Here is a 23,657-nt window from a genome sequence, read left to right on the forward strand (position 1 = left end):
TATGACGGCAGTCTGTAAATAATCGAGTATGGACCAGAAAATCCAATGATTGACATCACGAGCATCGATTCACACGATACGATGACATGCATCAACCAAGTCAGAGAGCCTGACCACCCGATCACGTTAGTCGCCTTTTACGTCAAGTAAAGTCGCCTTTGCAATTTTGTCAATTTTTGTTATCAGTGACGCATGAGTATGACCAGGGACGTGTGTTAGACAAAACATTGTACATGCATTGGATCACAGAACATTGTCACGTCGACGTCAAACGCATGGCTTTGTTTCAACCTCCATTGTTTTGTATGCTGGTACATAGAGGTTATCACGCGAGTGTGTTAGGGTATGGTAAATATCCTACATTAGGAATAAATGTATTTAGCGAGCATTGCATATTTCGGCCAAATACAACTATTTTAATTTGTGGCAAAGGTTTCAAGCCACAGAGGTCTGTCTACAAGCACAGATATAGCTACTGTTTGGCTAGGCCTCGTGCCCTCGCAAAATTGTTTCGAAATTTATATCTTCAAAGTTGCCAAAACTTATAAAATTCCTTAGCTACGTCACAGTTGGACACTGATTTTTAGTATATTAGACTGTTCTTTTGATAATGATAGCAATTATCCCTTTAGTTTATCCAGATTCTGATTCGATCGCCGAATGACAAGGGCGACGCTATATTTGTTTATAAACACTGAAAGTAGTCCCTACTTGACCTTTGATATTTGCATCTCTATCCGCATATGACCCCAGCGGATATCGTATTTATCCGTTGGCTTTATCCTGCCGAGAAACCTACCCATTATATCATAAAAAATGTTATTTGGTGTTCGGTTCACTTTAAACCGAAACTATACCAGTATATTACTAATTACTTCACACGTTTCTATCGTCAAGTTCTCATCATGATCTCATCTCATTCTTCAAACACTACAGTTCAGTAAGGATGAGTGCTAATTAAATGATGTAGAAATCGAAGTATCTTGGAATCGATATTGTGGCTAAAACATCGTTACTGACTCCACCACGAGCACACTGAACCCAGCTATGTCTACAAAGTGATACTGTTGACAGAAGGCAGCACGTGAATACTATTGGTACTGCGACTGATTATAACAATCAATTCAGGATCCCAAGCTTCAGTCTGACATGATTTGTGACAAACCTTGAGATAAGGAACTTTATGAGTGAAAAATCACATTTTGACTTTTCATTATATTTTATAACTAAAGTACCTTCGGCACACAAAAATACAATTCTCAAGCTTCAGTTCATATTCCTGACAGAGATACATGCCATCGAACACTGGGACTCATTTTCCGACTTATAAAAAAAAATAACTGCAGTTTTTAGAAATAATGTCCGAGGAATTGAAAGTAGATATGTACGCTGGAAGTTTTTGAAATAATGTATTTATTACGTCACGAACTAACGAGAGAAATAAGATATTTTGTACAGTCATCACACATGGCGATCTTCACGGAAGTATGTTAACCTAAATACTTCTTTATGACGTCACAGCACCCATAAGGTCCCTTCTATCCTGGTGGGTCACATTTTTAGTAATCAAAACCGAAATAGATGGTTGTAAAACATTTTTCAGCATCGTAACGTAATTCATGTGAATTAATGGAAACAGTTAACAGTCCTGGCATGCCACAGGCCCATGTGTCGCTGCTTAGACAGTTTTAGATCCAATAATATCACGACTGTCATACATGCCCCATTATATATCTTTACACAAGGCCAGACACCCTACGTACACAACCGCTCACTCTATCGCTGTTTCTACAGTAAAATCGCAAATCTTGCACACAAACCTGATATGTACCTTATCTAAGGTGATTATTCTATTGATTTGGTACCTCTCAAATATTTGTTGTTATAAGATATTGAGCGATAGCGGTTGACTCGCCACTTTGGAACCAGCTGATTAAACGTTTAAAGAATCAGAAACAACGCTTCTGTATTTGTTCGTGCCCCCAGGAATATGGAGGTAATCCGATAGTGGGTACGTCATATAAGGAATCACTCGCGTGAAAAACGTATAAACGTCAAAATGTGTCGTTCATGCGCTTATGAACATCAGTTCAGTGGTCATGTGACCGACCTCTTGTCCAATGGAAAAAGCCGTCTACCGTGTACACTTCACATTAAAAATTATATAGTGATGATATCAGGTGTTCGCCAAAAGGTTATCCTGGCGTATCCTGACCCCCCTCCCCCTCCCCCCCCCCCCCCCCCCCCCCCCCCCGGGTTGCACCCGCGTCTCTATAAAACACATGCAAAGGCAAGTCAATTGTTCACCTAAAAAAACAAAAACATGAAACTTTTGGTACAAGTTAAAATAGGAATTTGCATCGGACATCATTCTTGTCATTGGTGCGTCAAATTTGGAGATACATATACTTTAATGCGGCCTTGAATGTTGTAACTTTGATCAAACAACTTCTAAAAAAGAGTCATATGACTCTCCTTGAAATAGTAGTAGGAAGAGTATGCTCGATTGTACCTGAAAAGTTGTGTTTGTTTGTTTGTTTGTTTGTTGTTTAACGCCGCACTCAGCAATATTCAAGCTATGTGACGGCGGTCTGTGAATGGTCGACTCTGGACCAGACAATCCGGTGATTGACATCATCCTGATCATCCACGCTATTGAGGTACGATGACATGCATCAACCAAGTCAGCGGCCTGACCACCCGATCGCGTTAGTCCCCTTTAACGACAAGCAGGGGTTGCTGAACATCTATTCTACCCCGGATCTTTACGGGTCTGAAAAGATGTGAAACGTGGACACCAAGGGATGGAGCTGCAGGGATCTGCTCGACATAAAGTGAAAATTGACTATTAGAAAGTTGAAGTCAGCTCTCTTGTCACCAGTCTTATCTAAATATGAAACAGATGAGGCGGTTCCACCAGTCTCCTTATTTCTAGTTCAGGTGCTTGAAAGTTATTGAACGATATCAGTTTGTTTGTTGTTTAACGTCGCACTCAGCAATATTCCAGCTATATGACGGCTGTAAAAGACATCAGATGATTGATGCACTTAACATTTCTTGGCCGAATTGCCTTGTCTTGCCTTGGCCAATACGAGCAGTAAGTCCGATTCATATCCATAACGAAATACATCAGCAACAAGGGGAACACAATGGGTGCCCATGGCGATGCCTACTTCTTGCCGAAATGTCTTACCCCCAAATTATACATAGATGTTATCAATGAGATAGTTCAGCATTTTACATATCATTTTCTCGGAAAACTTCACATTTGTTTCCATGTTTGACAAATTGCTTCGAACCTTTGAAGACAGACATGTAACTATATCTATCGTCCCCACTGTTAGTGACAAATTGCCCTGAATCTTTAAAGACAGACATGTAACTATATCTATGGCCATCCTTGTTAGTGACAAATGTCCCACGATAAAAGTATCAAGAATCAAGTATGAACATAATGTCATCGTGTGGTATAGCAGTAGGACAAAACTATTCATGTTTAGAGTTATTATGAATATTGTGTCAGTTTTGTCGCTTTTATATATGTAGTTAATTCAAGAAGAAACTACAGAAGTTTTGTTACAGGTATTCCTTTAAGTTGTCGGTTACGGAACACTTCAAAAACAGGAAGCCTCATTCTGACGCCTTTTACGAGACCGGAAGTCTATGTATCGGATGTCGTGTCCCTGATCAGCCATCTTCAGTGGACAACGATTACAGTGCTTCACGATACGGACTCAGGTGTCAATTTATTATTTCTATTTAATTTAGAAAATACATTTAAGCTGGATTTAGTTATCGAAGGAACATCCTTTAATCCCATATTTCGAACAGATATGAACATGTCGTATGTTGGCCGATTTAAAGTTTAACGATTTCGTTCGTACGAACTGTTTAATATTTGGCAGTGGTTTGTTTGAGAGTTTTAAATGTGTATGCGATCGTTACCAGGGTGAAACCTTCTCATGATATACCACATCCAGCAAGCTGATGTTAACTAATGAACGTATGCTGTACTTCCAGAAGAATTAGTGGATGCCATACTATTTCTCGCTGTTGAGAAACTGCGCGGAGTTCGCTATCTCATCCATAACGTGGAACACATGATGGAAGTCATTTCTGATGTACACACCCTGCTCCAGAGTTTGCATACCACCTTATTCCCCCGACCGTACTTCCTCCTCATTGGTCGGCCTGCCTTCATCCTCGACATCATGTCCCAAGTAGGTCAGCACACTGTACACGCAAACACATAAATTGCAAGTGATTCCGAGGTATTTGATTGGCTAACCAATCAATATTTCGTTTTCTGATTGGCTGACTGCAGAATGGGCGGGGCTTGTGTTACATTATTGCACTGAACGATTTCGTACTGTTGTCAATTTTTATTGGTAAATGAATAAATACGCAGCCTGTGAAGTTATTGTTGACGTATTTATTTATGAGAATACGCGAGATTTACACAGTGTGTACACAGTCGTTATGTTTATACCTCCACTATTACTAGCAGTAACATTCTTCTTATTGTTATGCTTTGTATTAATATGTGACAGAGGGTTACCAATTTAAAAAATGTTGTCATGTACCAAATTTTACAAGCTTTACAAGTCTTTCAATAACGCCAGGTCAGTTCTCATGACGGCCAATCAAATCGTACAACCGACTATCGTCATCAATCAAGATGGCTGCTTGTCACCGACCTTGACCGTCAGTTCTTGGACAGCATGATAAACAACTTGGGTGACCTGGAGAATGTGGTAGCCATATACAAATCAGACACAGTGTCATCAAGTCAGGTAAGCTACAATTGTACATTTTTTAAAACAATTATGTTTTTGCTGAAATATTATATTTAAATGCCAGTTTTATAATGTCACAAAGAACTGAATTTGATTTTGTTGTTTAACGCTGCACTCAGCAATATTCAGCTATATGACTTAATTATCAGTAAATGATCGAGTCTGGGCCAGACAAGCCAATAATTGACATCATGAGCATCGATCTACACACTACCGCTAGTTAACTGTCACGTGGTGCACATCAGTGGAAGTAGAAATGACAGAACCCCAAAAGAAATTTAAGAAACTAAATTATTCAAAGTGAAACAACATGTTTTAGATCATTCGCCTAAATTCTAAGTACCTAATCCTTTTACTCTACTACTAATACTAAACTAACATTAATGCTACTATTACACTAATAAAATACCGCACTCTTAATATTGCTACTAACACTCCACTACTAATACTAAGACTAACCTCTAACACTATCCACTAAACTACACACTAACCTCTACTCTGATACTACTAATTATATATCTAAGATCCAAGTCCAGCCATGCCTCTGCTGTTTGTTACCGCTGCGGTGACAAGCACGAGGTTACTGGCTGCAGGAAGGATATGAAGTGTGCAAACTGCGGTGGGAACCACATGGCCTCATCTAAATCCTACCATGAAGCTAAGAAGAGGATTGTAGGTCCTACTGCCAGACTGATCTGACATGGGTCAAGTCTGTTCAGCCTCTACCTACTTCTTCATTACAAAAACAAGTTGTGACACCTTCGTCTGTGACGCCTCCAAAACCAAAAACTGTAAAAAATGTTGAGTCTCGGACTCCAAAACCAGTACCTGAACTAGAACCAGAAATTGCTCTTCTCACAAAGAAAGAAACTTAATGAAACAAAAGCAGTAAAAAGCAGCTGCAAACACCAACACCAACACCCAAGGCCAGCTCTCCTTTAGAGATCCCAGTAGAGGTCCACAACTCCTTTGGTACTCTGGACATGCAGGTAACTCCATCTCCACATGGAACAAATAGGAGTATCACAAAGTCTTCCTCACGTTCGTTTGACATATCTCCCGTGGAAGCACCTTCATGAATCCACAAGACATAATACAAAGGAATTGCAGAGGTCTTAAGAAGAATGTAAATGAAATATAACTTTTAATTTAAGATTTAAATCGTTAGCTTTTGTCTCCAAAAAACATACCTACAAAACACAGATCAATTTGATATCCGTCAGTACAGTTCCTACACTCGTGTTCACCTCCTTGCGCTTCTTCTGTCCTGGTGAAGCAGGGCATAATCCATAGCCCTGTTCCACCTAACACTAATCTTCAAACTTTTTCTGTCCGTGTTACTTTGAACAAAGTGTTTACATCATGTTCACTGTATCTTCCACCTTGCTCAACTGTCTGCCAATCACATATTCAAACTTTGTATGGTCAGCTCCCAAAGCCCTGCATAATCATGGGCGATTTAAACGGTCCTCATCCCCTATGGAGGAGTACTGGTACAAATAATATGGGAAAAGTCCTTCACGATTCTATCTCAAACAATGTATCTTCAATGATGGTTCTGACATCTATCTGCATCCTGCAACACAAATACCCTTGATCTTTCACTGATTTAAATATTTAAATGAATTTGAATGGTCGGTCCATTCTATCAATCCCGCTGACAAACCACCTTCAGCAAGGTGGAACTTTACAAAGGCAAATTGGTCTTTAGTCCAAACATTATGTACAGAAAAATAAAGCTTGTCAAGCAGAGTGTGGAGACTTTCCAGAGGGCATTTTGATTAAGAGAGTCAATAGAAGTGGTCAAACTAAAAGCGTAGCAGAAAAATATGCATCTGATGTGTATCTGCTCTATAAGTTTGTTAAAGGTGCTATTCCAGCTCATGTGATTCAGACTGATGTTTTAAGTAGACCAAAGCAAGCCTGTATGAAGCCTGCTACTGATGTAGCTATGGAAAAGGACAAGGACATATTGTCAAGTGTATTGGCGAAACTAATGTTCTTGCATGAAGATGTGAACAAGAAGTTTGACAGTGTGCGCAGACAACTAGATCAATTTCAAGACAAATATGACAGAGATATGTTACAGCTAATCAGTGCATATGATGAAAAGAGCGATGAAGTGAAAAGGTGTACGATTGTGATTCAGACACTTCGTTCAAATGAACAGTCAATGAAGACGGACTTAATTCAATTACGTAATCAACTCAAACAGAAAGAGACTGAGTTACTTGAACTGAGAGGAAATGTTAAAGAAACAATTATATCTATTGACAAGAATGTGCGCGTTGTCGATGGAAAAATAGATTGCATGAACACGAGAAACAAACTTTTATATTCGGAGACTGTTACGAAGGGAAGCCCAAATTCCAACAGACCTCTTTCCCCACCCATTCAAAGGACCGATTACACGAGTATAGACTCTCGTCAATTCCCAAGCCTACCATTCAGACCTCAGACTCATGACAATGCAGGCAGTAAAGACCCAAGCTCTGAAGACACTTCCCCCGAGCCGCTCATTGTCAAGCATGATGGCGTCGTCAGACAAAAGCAAACTAAACCTGTAAACAATGTAAAGGAGTCAAGAAATGTTACATTCAACAATCAGTGGGAAAAGTCTTTTGCCGGTGTCTATAGAAATAGAAACAAAAGACTGGTCCTAAGCTATGTCAGAGCTGACGAACCATTTGACGTTGTAAAAGATGCTATATGTGACTATGCTAAGAATCGAGATGTAACTATCACAAATGTGAGACTCATGAAACACTGGGAAGGGCGACGCAATCCTACCTTCACCATTCGAATAACTGTCCCACAGCAATGTGCAGATATCATCTTGGATGATGACTGCTTCTGGCCCGAAAACGTTAACTGTCGTGAGTGGCTACCGAATAATGTGTGGTACAATGACGATAAGGCTGAACATTAATAATGTTGATGAACAATTTTAGACTTGCGACATATATACTTGTTCTAATGGCAATCCTTCGCATGATTACGTGGAATGTGCGTGGGGCACTGAATTGCTTAGATGAAATTCGCTCAAAACTAATGAGCTGTGACATTTTGGTTATTACCGAACACTGGCTGGACGACACACGTGAATATCTACTCTATGACTTGGATGATGACTTTAACGTCTATGTTAAATGTCAGCATGACCACTTATCTCAAAGAGGCGCAGGGGGTATAGCCATATTTATTCGTAAGAGTACATGTCGGAGGTCGTCAGCAATTAGTATACCTTCAAGCGAGCATATCATTGGGGCTAAACTCTTCATTAATAAATGCCCTATGTATATAATTGGTGCTCGCCTTCCCTCATCTAACGTATTAGATAGTGTATACATAGAAGAACTTAATAATGTACTGGAGATCTATGATAGATGTTCTCATCAAGTGGAGACAATTCTTCTGGGCGATTTTAATGCAGACCTGCGGCATGGAATTATATTGAAACGCAGAGCGAAATATCTGCAAAGAGTGCTCACTGAACGGAATCTAATCTCTGTCGTACCCCTTGACGATAATGCCTTTTTTACCTTCACAAGTAAATGTAAAACTATAAGAAGTATGATAGATTATGTGTTCATTAATCTCCAACATGTTAGTAACGTTGTTGGTTATACTCTAGATACTGGTGTTCAATACTCAGTATCAGACCATAGTCCGATATTCCTGTGTCTGAGTACTGATTCCCAGCCACGCCACTATGGCGGTGAACATCTTAACTGGCGTAAAGCTAATGACGTAGACTTTATGTTATACCGATATGAAACTGAAAACTATTTTAGATGTGCTCAGTTTGACGAAACTCAGTACGCATCTCCTCATGAATACATTGAATGTTATCACGACTATATCCTACAAGCGTTACAGGCTGCAGCTAAACTAAGTATACCATCTTCAAAATTCCAATCTCATTTAAAACCATACTGGAAAAAGGATAATTTAAATATGTTGCATCGTACAATGCGACAACGCCGTAGTGAATGTATCTATAATGGTAAATCTCATGATAAAGAGGATGCAAATTATATTGAGTATAAAAGAGCAAAACGTATCTTTAGGAAGCAGCATCGCCGTTCCAAACAAAAACTGAAAGACGAAAAGTTTCAGGAAATATATGAAGCAGCTGAGGTCGATGTAACAGAGTACTTTAGAGTAACCAAGAAATATAAAAGAAAGAAGGAACAAACCCAGACGCTTGTGTATAATGAAGAATCCTGTAATACACAGGAAGGAATTTGTAATCTGTTTTCCAAATATTTCAAGGATTTATCAATGCCAAATCATGATATCAATTTTGACTCAGATTTTACTGATTATGTGAATATTCGCATGGAACAGATTGAAAATGATTCGTATAATGACCAAGGGAACAGTGACGTTAGTTCCACGTTGATTTGTCCTTTCACATCTGATGAGTTATTGGCAACTATAAAACGTCTAAAAAGTGGAAAATCGCCTGGTCCCGATGGCATAGTTAATGAACATATCAAATACTCTGGTAGATCTATTATCCATCACCTTGTTATATTCTATAATAAAATTGTTTCTCATGAATATGTACCTAAAATGTTTAACGTTGGAAAGATTTTACCTATCCATAAAGGCCATAGTAAACGTAAAGACGACCCCACTAACTACAGAGGTATTACCCTCACTCCAGTATTAAGTAAACTGTTCGAAAGACTTCTGCTGAATAGAATTGAAGAGTGGGCAAACAAATCTAAAGGCTTCCCCCATCCCTTTCAATTTGGATTTAGGAGAGGGGCTGGGGCAGAAACTGCCCTGTTTACATTAATGGAAAGCATAGCTTATTATAACGAAAGACAGTCTCCAGTTTACTGCGCTTTTCTCGACAACGAAAAAGCTTTTGACAGAGTCTGGCTTAATGGTCTTTTCTTCAAACTGTATAACTTTGGTATTAATGGAAAATTATGGCGACTTTTACGCACAATATATACCTCAATGCAATCATGTGTAAGCATTGGAGGTTTTACCTCAAATGTGTTTCATGTTAAGCAAGGTGTTGGTCAAGGTCGCGTTTTATCGGCATGGTTTTTTACTCTATATATTAACGACTTGTTGTATTCACTTGATGATCTAGGGCGTGGCTTGTGTCTTCCATGGGGTAATACACCTGGCATCCTATTAGCAGACGATACTACGCTGTTGAGCAGCTCCCCTGACGGACTGCAATGTCTACTGAATAATATATACACCTATGCTAATAGATGGCATTTGAAATATAATGCCAGTAAAAGTGCATTTCTACTGTTTGGGAATATTCGCAAATCTGTCTGTCAATGTGTCTACATTGGTTCACAAGTACTTCCTAAAAAGGAAAATGTAACTTATGCTGGATTGCTTCTAAGTACATCAAAGAAAACCTTAGAACGTACCCATCTAATATGTGAAAAACTCAGAATGTTAGTCAATATAAATTATAATCATGGACTATACTTTGGTGGCTTAAATCCTATCCCAGCTGTTCGTATATGGGAAAGGGTAATTTTACCATGTGGACTATTTGCTTGTAGTGTATGGGGTAAACTGTCACCGAAGGAATACGAAATGCTTGAAATTATTCAACGTTATTTTTGTAAAAAGATTCAAGGACTGTCTAGACGCACTCCTTCCGTCGTCACCAGAGATTGTCTGGGTTTAATTTCTCTCCAGGCGTACATTGATCAACGAGCTCTCTTATTTCTGGGAAGACTATGTAATAGTGACATTAACTTTGCCTTTCAGCACAGACTTGTTCAGTATGAACTCGATACAATTAAAGAAAAAGATGATAAATGTAAAATGTCACCCGTATACCACATGCTTTCACTTGTAAACAAGTATGAACTCAATAATGACATAAACACATATACCATTTATTCTCATTTCCCCTCCAAACATGCATGGGCGAGTCGAGTTAAAGAACAAATAAGCGTATGTGACCATATCATAATTCATGCAGAGATTCATTCAAGAGAAAACCTAAAACGATACTCTCTTATACGATCACCTAAGGTACACAGACTTTGGTTACTAACAGTTGAAAGACCGGAACACTTCTATGATTTAGCATATTTATTATGCCTTAGCACCTACAGTATACAATCTGATGAATGTTTATGCGGCACATTTGCTTTTGATATTATCAAACATGTGTTTATGTATTGTAAAAAGACTGAACAACAAAGAAATATTCTTGTTGAGTCTATTATTGATTTACTAGATGTGACAACTTTTTCTAGTATCTGGAACGATGATGACGATACCTTTCTGTCCTTTTTACTTGGCGGTTTGCCAACAGAAAGTACTATGGCAATTGAATACAATCTATGGGCAAATATAATGCTTCGTGTTTGTAAAACTGTTAAAATGTGGAAAAACCTACTAAGAAACATCATTTGATAACGATGTGAAACTGTCTGTACATACAATATATCAGCTGTTATATATGTATACATTTATATCTCATATCAATGTATCTTCATCAACTGGAGGAAATAAAGATGATCTATCTATCTATCATCCCCTATGGAGGAGTACTGGTACAAATAATATGGGAAAAGTCCTTCACGATTCTATCTCAAACAATGTATCTTCAATGATGGTTCTGACATCTATCTGCATCCTGCAACACAAATACCCTTGATCTTTCACTGATTTAAATATTTAAATGAATTTGAATGGTCGGTCCATTCTATCAATCCCGCTGACAAACCACCTTCAGCAAGGTGGAACTTTACAAAGGCAAATTGGTCTTTAGTCCAAACATTATGTACAGAAAAATAAAGCTTGTCAAGTTCCGGAATGTTTCTGATCCTATTCAACTATTTTCATTGCCTAATTTCAGAGGTTTAAAAAAACAGGAAAAGAAAAAAGTAAATTTTAACTCTGATTATAGTGAGGACAACAATGAAACATTTTCACTCTTGAATTGCATACTGCCCTTGGGTAAGCTCATGACACTGCAGCAGGAGCCGACAACATTCATTATCAGCTCCTGATACACTTACCTGATTCATGTTTGGAAACGCTACTTAATATACTGAACAGCATTGAAAACGCACCAGCAATAAACCTTGAAATATTACAAAAACAACTTCAGCAATGACCGATTTTGATTAGAACAGACATAGACGGATTATTAAGAAAGACGACAAAGGAAACAGGAATACCACACAGTAATTACAATTACGTCATTAGTGTAAGGAAGACACATAGGGTTAAAATGAAAAGTCAATATCTGGTATGTCCGCCATTGGCAGCAACACAGGCCATGCAACGTCTTCTCGTTGATCGAATAAGTCTGTGAATATTGTTCTGGGGCATTCCACTCTTGACGTAGTGTATCTTCAAGTTCTCTCAGGTTCTGTACTTGCGGACGACGTGAGAGGCGTTGACCCAGGTAATCCCATAGATGTTCAATTGGCGATAGATCGGGTGACAGGGCTGGCCATGGAAGCAGAGGCACATTATTGTTCGCTAGGTACTGTGTTGAAACACGTGCTGTGTGCGCTCTTGCATTATCTTGCTGGAAGGTGTGCATATCCTGGTGCTGATGAAGGAATGGGATGACGTGATTTGCGAATATGTTATTCCTGTAGTAAAGGGCATTAACTCTTCCACGACAAACATGGAGCTCTGTTCGATGGTTATGACTGATGCCCCCCCACACCATGACACTCCCTCCCCCCATCGATCTGTCTGTACAACGCAGTCATTGTGGTAACGTTCTCCACGTCGACGCCACACTCGCAGTCGACCGTCAGCATTCCGTAAATGAAAACGGGACTCATCAGAGAACAGCACACCATGCCACTGCCGCAATCTCCAATGACGATGCCTTTTGGCCCAACGCAGACGTTCATTTCGATGTCGATCAGTGAGTATGGGTCCAACATATGGACGTCGAGCACGTAGCCCTGCTGAGCGGAGACGTCGACGTACGGTGTCAGCACTGATCAATTCCGTCGGCCTTGTACTGTTGCTGCAGTCCTGGTAGCCGGAAGTGTACGATCACGAAGATGCCGACGAACAATATGGCGATCCTGACGTGGTGTAGTTACACGACGTTGACCCGGACGTGGTCGATCTCTGGTGGTTCTTGTCTGCTGGTATCTGCTCAGTAACCTGAGGACTGTTGAATGATGACATTGAAACCGTTGTGCAACGACACTACTTGACGTACCAACTTGAAGCATGCCCAAGGCACGTTCACGTTCCTATGCTGTTAATCTTGGCATTTCTTGTGTCAGTACCTTTTACGTCTGCAGCAACAAGTAATGTGGCTTTTAAAAGTCTGTCTTTTATAACCCTATTCTGCTTCCCGTGAAACAAAACACGTTTTCCATGATGTGCACGCAATTTGTTGCGTTTTGGCGATTTCGCTTACAAAAAATTTAGGAATGTGTTTTGACGAGCTGTTCGTCTTCATGCTTCGTCCAGAACGTCGTATATTACTCATTCACTTATATCTTTTCATATGACTTAAGCCCAGATAAAAATACATCCATTTTCATGGTGGTGCGTTTTCAATGCTGTTCAGTATATATTGGATGAAATATGGACCTCCGGAAATTACCCCCCTTCGTGGCAAAATGCTATTATCATTCCTATACCAAAGCCTGGACGAGATCATACAGAATTCCCAATTACCGTTCAATATCATTAACAAGCTGTGTTTGTAAAACCATGGAGCGCATGGTCAACAATCGATTAGTCTGGTTTCAGTGTGGTTTCCGAAAAAACAGAAGTTCTGTTGACCATTTGGTGCGTTTAGAATCATTTATAAAAAATTCATTGTCAACAAACAACATATTGTATCAATCTTTTCGACCTAGAGAAGGCATATGATACAACGCGGAAACGTGGTATTTTATTTGTCATGAATTTGGATTGAGGGGTAGATTACCTCAGCTCATTTATTAATTTTTAAACAGCCAATTTGGAGTACGAGTAGGCTCTACCCTGTTCAGGGCGTCCCTCGAAGTCCTCGAGCATCCTATCTGTCACACGTCTTAGCATTAAAACTAATAGTCTCACAAAAGTCTTGAACAATAGTATTGATGGTTCAATTTATGGGAATGATTTCAACATTTCTTGTCGTGGTAAAAATATGCATACAATAGGAGGACAGCTACAGCGCTCCGTCTTAACAAAATTCAAAAATGGGCAAACGAAAATATCTTCAAAGTTTCTAAATAAAAAAACAAGCTGCATTCATTTTTGTCGTAAATACAAACTGCCTAAGGATACAGGTGTATTTTAGAAGGTACTCCTATCAAGGTAGTAGAGGGGGCCAAATTCCTGGGCCTCATACTTGATATCTAATATCTAAAGTCAAAGTGGCTGAAGGCTCTTGATTGTTTAAAGTCTATTTCAAATACTGAGTGGGGAGGGGATCAGACAACCCTGCTTCACTTGTACAGATCGTTAATAAGCTCCAGGCTAGACTATGGCTCCACTGTCTATGGTCGAGCCTGCAAAAGCAATTTAGAAAGATTAGACACAACACACCATCAAGGCTTAAGACTCTCCCGTGAACGGTTTGTATGTGGAAGCTGATGAAAATTCCCTCGAACAACGCAACATTATACTATCACTGCAATATATCACTAACTTGCATTTAAATAACTCAAACCTACCATACAATTGTGTTTTCAACCTTCAATATGAAAACCTGTTTCGAAATTTGTCAAACCTGGTTCCGCCACACGGAATCAGAATTCAACCACTCATCACTACTGCTAAAATAGATCCAGATATCATATCACCTTACCGACTTCTATCTTCTCCTCCCTGCCATATGGTGACGCCAGGGGTAGACCTCGCTCTAACCCAGCTCCAGCTCCTAAAGTCGGGAACAAATCCTTTGGATTATCAACAAGCATATAATCAAGTGCGAACAAAATATAATTCTCACAAATGCATTTTGACAGACGGGTCCAAGGATGGTGGCAAAGTTGTAAGTGCCAACACCATTGGATCCAGTACTATCTCATCAAGAATCCCAGATAATAGTTCAGTTTTCACTGCTGAGGCCAAAGCTATCCTAACAGCTTTGAACCATATGGAACAAGACAACTAATCCAAACATTTCACCATCTTCTCATATTCATTGGCCTGACTTCAGGCACTTACATGTGTTTCCTCAACTCATCCCGTTATCCTTGACATTTTTCAATCTTTTCAATGATCTTTCTACTGGCCAATGTGACATGGTCTTTTGCTGGTTACCAAGTCAAGTAGGCAAAGCAGGTAAGTCAAAAGTCGACAGTGTTGACGACAGTTCAAGAACATAGTCTCGCGAATAACGTATGAACGTCAACTCGTGCCAATTTCGCAATCATGTGACCAGCGTCGTCCAGGTGATATATGACCTGGTGGAGCCTAAGTGATGTATGACCTGGTGGAGCCTGGGTGATATATGATCTGGTGGAGCCTGGGTGATATATGACCTGGTGGAGCCTGAGTGATATATGACCTGGTGGAGCCTATGTGATATATGGCCTGGTGGGGCCTATGTGATATATGGCCTGGTGGAGCCTATGTGATATATGACCTGGTGGTGCCTAAGTGATATATGACCTGGTGGAGCCTAAGTGATATATGACCTGGTGGAGCCTAAGTGATATATGACCTGGTGGAGCCTAAGTGATATATGACCTGGTGGAGTGATATATGACCTGGTGGAGTGATATATGAACTCTCTACAGCAAGTTGCACACCTGCGACCACTGGTTTGGACAATGTAGCCACAAAATACATCGCTCCCAACCCGAGCAGTCTTTTTGTGAGAGTTCAAGAGTACAAGAGTACGTATGTACTTATATACATATCCTACCATAGTTGTGTATGTCATCCTCATTACACACCACAAAGGGGGGCAACTCTGTATGTCGTAATGTCAGTCATGCTGTGTGATATTGAAAGACAGTTTACATCCTGTCAGTGTAGTAAGTGACCATTTTTCCTTGCAGGTAGAAAATATACCGACCAATAACAGCATCAACATCATCACCTACTCCAGATCTTGTCCTCCGGATTTCATTAAGGTCAAAATAACGCCACCTGTATTCAAGGGGAGGCCACTCTTACATGCGGTCTACCCTAATACGAAATACGGGTACAACAACAGAACTTTAGTCGTGTCCACGTTGATGGTAAATATATCCTGTCGGTAAATATATCACGAATATTGTATACTGACAAGGAACTACTGCTCACATGATTCACTCACTCACTCACTCACTCACCTGCTCTCAAGTTTCACCTTGTTACTCCGAGCACTGATAATGTTTCACCTTGTTACTCCAAGCACTGTTAATGTTTCACCCTGTTTCTCCACGCACTGATAATGTTTCACCTTGTTACTCCGAGCTCTGATAATCTTTCACCCTGTTTCTCCAACCTTTGATAATGTTTCACCCTGTTTCTCCGAGCTCTGATAATGTTTCACCTTGTTACTCCGAGCACTGATAATCTTTCAGTCTGTTTCTCCAACCTTTGATAATGTTTCACCCTGTTTCTCCAAGCTCTGATAATGTTTCACCCTGTTTCTCCGAGCTCTGATAATCTTTCACCTTGTTACTCCAAGCTCTGATAATGTTTCACCCTGTTTCTCCGAGCTCTGATAATGTTTCACCCTGTTACTCCGAGCTCTGATAATGTTTTACATGTGCGGATCGTATATTTTCTATGTATGTAGACAAAGACGAAGGGATATTAATGCTCAATCCTGGCCTGATTCAATATTTCTGCCACAGGTTTTGGCTCATTATAGGGACATTAAAGTATATCTGAGAAACTCCACTGTACATCACTCATTTATATGATGCTGTGTCTTTTTAAAAAAATAGAGTTTGATTACAGTAAACTACGATTAAACAGAACACTCTTTTAACGAACTAACGCATATAACGAACTGTCTTTTTTTCCTCCCGGCAATTTGCTTTATACAAACTGTATACATGCTTACATATGTATACATAAACATACGAACTACGGTTATAACGAACTAGAATTAGAGCACCATTTGAGTTCGTTATATCCGTAGTTTACTGTACATCATTTTCATGTAAATAAGGTGGGAAATGTAACAGTAGATTGCTCCAATTCTTTAAGTACAATGTGTAAATGCATGCCATGTTATGTTCATATGCAAAAGTATTCAATGTTAAGATCAAAATATTTAATTCCTGTTATTACTATTAGTAACCCACTCGTAATGATTAATTGTTTAATTCCTAAGATATTAATATCATGAGATGTGTTGCCGTGTTACTTTAGCATGCATTCACTGTAGTGATCAAAAGTGACAATAGCATGTTTAAACGTTAATGTGCACACTTGGTATTGATGCATAAACTTATTTTGTCATATTAAATTACTTACTTCAACATAAACCTGATTAATCATTACTAAACACGCTGCCACTGATGCCCAAATCAGGCTGCAAAGGGCGACATGTTCAACTGTTGGCCAGGTGAGCTACAGCGCCACGAGGCGTGTGTGTACAACTCAGGGGAGCCCTGGCTTCCAATCTAACAATGGGTGCTACTTTCTCCACACTTGCAGTACGCCCCCTTTACCATGAAGAGACAAGACAGAGGACAAGTCGTCTATGAAGGATTCTGTTTTGAAGTACTCAATGTTTTAGCCAAGGATCTGAATTTCAGGTTTGTATTGTTTGTTTGTTTGTTTAACGCCCACTCAGCACTAAAAGGTATATTACGGCGGTCTATAAATAATCGAGTCTGAACCCGATGATCCAGTGATTGACATCCTGAGCATCGATCTTAGCATTTGCGATACGATGACATGCATCAACCAAGTCAGCGAGCCTGAAATCCCGATCCCGTTAGTCGCCTCTTACCACACGTATGGGTTCAATTTCAGGTAATACTTCAGTCGAAAACATTTGATAGAAAACAAGATAGTATTACCGTATAATGTTGTGAGACAGTTTCTCTATTAGTTGATAACTCCATACCTGTATATTAAATGGAATTAGATACCTGATTTAAGTCTTGAATCTTATCATGTTCTTCGTCGTAATTGGCTGAAACATTGCTGATAAGGCCTCAGATGATGAAACCGTGTTCATAGCGAGGTGGTTGGCAGTAAGATGAGACTAGAGGGTTGTGTGTTCAGATTAGTCCAAGCTACGAGGTGTCTTGTATTGCAGCGTCCAGCTTGTAGAGCCAGATGACGGTGAATGGGGCCTCCTGGTGGACGGCAAGTGGACGGGCTTGATTGGCCAACTAGAGCAGAGGGTAAGAGGACAGGAGGGGTGGAGAGGGGGTAGGGGATGAAAGTCGTAGTGCTTTGTTATTACGACAAAATACACTTAAAACCCTATGCACAAAAGCTTTTGTTAATAACTATATTATTGAGGGGAATACACCGTGTGTTGCTGATCTTTTATGCCATGTTTTAAAAGTTTGAAAAGTCACAGGTTAGCGCGAGGGTATTCAACGACAAGTAGACAGTTCAAACGTTTCCACCAGAGAATAATCAGTCTGGAAAACCTGGCGAAACCAAATGTATTTGAGTGGCGGGTGCTACCAGCAGTACAGGACACCTGCTTCCCGAACATCTGGTGCCATCAAAGATCGATTCATAAGATTTTCATACTTGTTTTGCCCTTTGCGCCCAAAAGAATCTGTTCCGGCAAATCTTCGAGACTGATTATTCCCTGTCGTTTAGTTTTGACTGTACAGTTCAGTCAATGCATGTACATACAATGTGTGTGATGTTGGTCTCCCCATCAGGACGTGGACATGGTGGTGGCGCCACTGACCATACACGAGGACAGGGAGAGGGTCATGGATTTCCTCCTGCCACCGTTTTACACAGAAAATGTCGACATTTTGTACAAATTCGAAGACGTCAGCGAATCAGACATCTTTGTCACCATGAAACCCTTCAAGATTTTGGTGCTGGTGTGCCTGGCTGCCGCCGTTGTCGTCGTCTTCATCTTCATATTCTTCACGGAGCAGTGCTCTCAGTATCTGGCGCATGAAAGCAGGAACACGGACATGCGGACACCAAGGTCACCCATTGTCCCACAATCTTCGAACTTGATGTCTTCATTTTACGCTGTCATCTGCTTTGGCGACGATCCAGTTGAAGAATTGCACTTGATCTTCTGGAGAGTGTTTGGATCTGTGTTTAAACAAGGTAGAGTGTGACTTTTGTGTGTCTGTTAGCCTTACAAAAAGGATTAAATTGCAAGGCTCGAAACCACATGCTTATTGCAGTGAAAGGATGTTGAAAAGAAGACATTTGTGTTTTTGAAGGGTTACATTTGTCCTTTTTGAAGTGTTAGACTTCCTAAACTAAAATGTTGGAGGCATAGCATAACAGGGTAGATTGATAGGAGTCACTGAGAAGGAACACATCCGCTTGAGTAGGACAGCCATGGTAGATCCAGTGCTGCCATCACGAGACTGCTCTGACTCGTCATTCCACTGGGACGTTTTTCTCATCCTCGCCAAGATGGCAATCCACAAACTACAGTTCTTTCTCCTCTCACTGAGATCTTACGTAAATATTGTCAGCAATAAATTGATATCAAAGGTAATTTGAAACTTCTCGCTTTGTTCAAGTGTTTTTGTCAACATGTAGACACTGTATACATTAAACGTGTCTTCAATTAATAAATAAATTGCATGTGGTTCCGTGGCATTTGATTGGCTCGCCAAGCATTTTATTTGTGTTTATGTAAAGTTCCAAACCGAAAAGATATTAGACCACGCCCACTAACGGACTACTGTTTTCGGATTGGCTGACAATAGAATGGGAGGGGCTTGTGTTGCATTATTGCGCTGAATATGTCGCTGACATCTTATAATTTTCTACAGATTTTTGGTGTGTGGATTTAACAAGCCGTCTGTAAAGTATTGTTGACGTATTTATCTACAAGATTAGACTTCAATATGTCTTTTAATAACTCCGGTGTGCACACTTTGCGTACATCTGCTACGTGTATTCAGCTGTGCGGCCTTTTTTACGATTATATTGCCATAAACGCAAGACATATTAAAGTTAATTCTTATTTATCCACACGAAACAACAATCGAAAAATATGTGTTAATAACACATATACATGAAGTGTCTAGTGTGTCGAGTTTTGCCACTCTCCTCCTTCCTCCACAATACTGTCTAGTGTGTCGAGTCTTGCCACTCTTCCCCTTCCTCCACAATGCTGTCTAGTGTGTCGAGTCTTGCCGCTCTCTTCCTTCCTCCACAATACTGTCTAGTGTGTCGAGTCTTGCCGCTCTCTTCCTTCCTCCACAATGCTGTCTAGTGTGTCGAGTCTTGCCACTCTCCTCCTTCTTCAACAATACTGTCTAGTGTGTCGAGTCTTGCCACTCTTCCCCTTCCTCCACAATGCTGTCTAGTGTGTCGAGTCTTGCCGCTCTCTTCCTTCCTCCACAATGCTGTCTAGTGTGTCGAGTCTTGCCACGCTCCTCCTTCCTGAACAATACTGTCTAGTGTGTCGAGTCTTGCCACTCTCCTCCTTCCTCCACAATACTGTCTAGCTAGAGTGTCGAGTCTTGCCACTCTCCTCCATCCTCCACAATACTGTCTAGTGTGTCGAGTCTTGCCACTCTTCCCCTTCCTCCACAATGCTGTCTAGTGTGTCGAGTCTTGCCGCTCTCTTCCTTCCTCCACAATACTGTCTAGTGTGTCGAGTCTTGCCGCTCTCTTCCTTCCTCCACAATGCTGTCTAGTGTGTCGAGTCTTGCCACTCTCCTCCTTCTTCAACAATACTGTCTAGTGTGTCGAGTCTTGCCACTCTTCCCCTTCCTCCACAATGCTGTCTAGTGTGTCGAGTCTTGCCGCTCTCTTCCTTCCTCCACAATGCTGTCTAGTGTGTCGAGTCTTGCCACGCTCCTCCTTCCTGAACAATACTGTCTAGTGTGTCGAGTCTTGCCACTCTCCTCCTTCCTCCACAATACTGTCTAGCTAGAGCGTCGAGTCTTGCCACTCTCCTCCATCCTCCACAATACTGTCTAGAGTGTCGAGTCTTGCCACTCTCCTCCTTCTTCAACAATACTGTCTAGTGTGTCGAGTCTTGCCACGCTCTTCCTTCCTCAACAATACTGTCTAGTGTGTCGAGTCTTGCCACTCTCCCCTTCCTTCACAATGCTGTCTAGTGTGTCGAGTCTTGCCGTTCTCCTCCTTCCTTCACAATGCTGTCTAGTGTGTCGAGTCTTGCCACTCTCCTCCTTCCTCCACAATGCTGTCTAGTGTGTCGAGTCTTGCCACTCTTCCCCTTCCTCCACAATGCTGTCTAGTGTGTCGAGTCTTGCCACTCTCCTCCTTCCTCCACACAATGATGTCTAGTGTGTCGAGTCTTGCCACTCTCCTCCTTCCTCCTCAATGCTGTCTAGTGTGTCGAGTCTTGCCACTCTCCTCCTTCCTCCTCAATGCTGTCTAGTGTGTCGAGTCTTGCCACTCTCCTCCTTCCTCCACAATACTGTCTAGTGTGTCGAGTCTTGCCACTCTCCTCCTTCCTCCACAATGCTGTCTAGTGTGTCGAGTATTGCCACTCTCCTCCTTCCTCCACAATACTGTCTAGTGTGTCGAGTCTTGCCACTCTTCCCCTTCCTCGACATAATGATGGTGTAAGTACTTACTGTAAGGTTCCCCCGTCAGGCGACCCGTGGACGTCCCACACAACGCCAGGCCGCATCCTCATGACGTCTTGGTGGTTGCTGACGGTGGTGCTAGCGGCAGGATATAGCGCCTACCTCGTGGCAATCCTCGCCGTCGATATTCGCGTCAAGCCGTTTAGGACGTTGCAGGACGTCGTTGATTCCCCCGACTACACCATTGGCATTATGTCGACGGGTATCATCAAACTCATATTCGAGGTAATGCATTGTACGCACTCGCCACTTAATCGGCCGTATAACAACTTTACAGTGTAAAGTCAAAGTAATGATACAAACAAAATATCTATGTAATTTTCACGTGATCGCCTCCGTGGTGTCGTGGAGTGAGCGTTTACTCGGAGAGCGGAAAGTTCGATCGATTCCATAGTATGTGCACCAAAGAGACGTTAAATAATGGTGATCAAGGACTTGTCGGTTCGGAGTCAGTATGATGTGTCTGAGTAGGGTATCCATGAAAAACTGTCGCATGGCGTCATTGTGAACTTGTTCGGACGCGAGTACAAGCAGCCACGCACACACATGAATGCACGTCGCTATATGAGTGAAATAATCTTGAACGCGACGTTAAACACCATTTTACCTCATCTCACATACAATCTAACTTCACCTCTTTTGATAATCCTAAAATATATGTTTTTTCACACACGTCGTGTCTTTCGTATGTGTGGGCGTGGGCGTGGGCGTGGGCGTGGGCGTGGGCGTGGGCGTGGAGCGGGTGGGAGTGTGAGTGTGGGTGCGGGTGAGAGTGTGGGTGTGGGCGCAGGTGTGGGCGTAGGTTAGGATGTGGACGTGAGTGCGAGTTCGAGTGTGGGCGTGGATGTGGGCGTGGGCGTGGGCGTGGGCGTGGGCGTGTGGGATTGACCTGACACGTCTCACTGTTAACATTCTAAGTGGTCGATACAATTAAAACCATACAGTTACCTCACTAACCCTTCCCTGTGTATGGGAATGTTGGTTCGATTTATTTAACTTGAATCACACTGTAGTGCTACATATGTTATCAAAGGGGCGGTCTGGTAGCCTTGTGGTTAAAGTGTTCGCTCGTCACTCCGAAGAACCGGGTTCGATTTCCGACATGTGTACAATATGTGAAGCCCATTTCTGGTGTCCCCCGCCGTGATATTGCTGGAATGTTGATTAAAGCGGCGTAAAACCATACTCACTCACTCAAAATTTCATTTTTACTATATTGAATACTCCTGTACACTGTTTCATAATCTCATTGGTTTCTCTCCTTTGTTTCCAAAAAATGTTTGTCAATGCTATCAACAAAACATTTAACGGCAAACAATTCGTTTTTCAGAAATCGAACCAGGATGACTTCAAAGGGGCATGGCAAAAGGTCGTGAGTGCCAACAAGACTGATCCCCGAGTGTTGGCCGGGACTGAGTCTGAGCACCTACAGAACGTGCTTGGTGGCAAGTTCTGCTGGATTGTTGACGTCACCACCGCCGAGAAGGCGCAGGCAACCGATTGTGCCCTCGAGACTGTGGGGGTTAGACTGAATGGCCAGAATTTAGCTCTAGCTGCTCCGACAAACTCCCCCCTCAAACCAGCATTGGAGGACACGTAAGGGAGATTCTGTGTGTGTTGTATTGTTTGTTTGTTGTTTTACGCCGCACTCAGCAATATGACGTCGGCCTGTAAATAATCGAGTCTGGACCAAACAAGCCAGTGGCTGACATCATGAGCATCGATCCACGCAACTCGGAACGATGACATGTATCAACCAAGTCAGCGAGCCTGACCATCCGATTCGGTCTTACGACAGGCATAGTCGCCTTTTACGGATCTTCACGGGAATTCTTGTGTTGTGTTATAACAAGTTATCTACGGTACTAATATACCATATATATCATGCAGATGATTAGGCACTATCATGACAATATGATGCCAGTAATCTCTTTCATGATTTCATGAGGTGATTGGCTGTTGCCACGATTTGATTGACTGTTGTCACGAGATGGTTGACTGTTGTCACGATTTGATTGACTGTTGCCACGATTCGATTGACTGTTGTCTCGAGGTGTTTGACTGTTGTCACGAGGTGATTGACTGTTGTTAAGAGGTGATTTCCAGACAGAAACGCAGAGGTAAAGCTAGAAATTGCCTTGCACAGAACAAAACCATGAAATCTGCAAACGACCATTGAACAATCAACAAACCA

General features: G+C 41.3%; 1 protein-coding gene across 1 annotated transcript in view; it reads left to right on the top strand.

The window, feature by feature from the left end:
- Positions 1 to 23,657, top strand: part of LOC139443289 (glutamate receptor 3-like) — a 37,912-nt gene that overhangs the window by 12,325 nt on the left and 1,930 nt on the right. Inside the window, exons 2-10 of the mRNA XM_071224263.1 lie at positions 3,583 to 3,738; positions 4,021 to 4,220; positions 4,623 to 4,793; positions 15,785 to 15,967; positions 17,382 to 17,482; positions 17,992 to 18,079; positions 18,578 to 18,986; positions 21,471 to 21,688; positions 22,794 to 23,059. Of these exons, the coding sequence (XP_071080364.1) occupies positions 3,583 to 3,738; positions 4,021 to 4,220; positions 4,623 to 4,793; positions 15,785 to 15,967; positions 17,382 to 17,482; positions 17,992 to 18,079; positions 18,578 to 18,986; positions 21,471 to 21,688; positions 22,794 to 23,059 (1,792 nt within the window). The remainder of the gene's footprint in view (positions 1 to 3,582; positions 3,739 to 4,020; positions 4,221 to 4,622; positions 4,794 to 15,784; positions 15,968 to 17,381; positions 17,483 to 17,991; positions 18,080 to 18,577; positions 18,987 to 21,470; positions 21,689 to 22,793; positions 23,060 to 23,657) is intronic.

Source organism: Haliotis cracherodii, unplaced genomic scaffold, assembly GCF_022045235.1.
Source record: "Haliotis cracherodii isolate W230 unplaced genomic scaffold, xgHalCrac1.p SCAF_5, whole genome shotgun sequence".
NCBI classification, from domain to species: Eukaryota; Metazoa; Mollusca; class Gastropoda; order Lepetellida; family Haliotidae; genus Haliotis; species Haliotis cracherodii.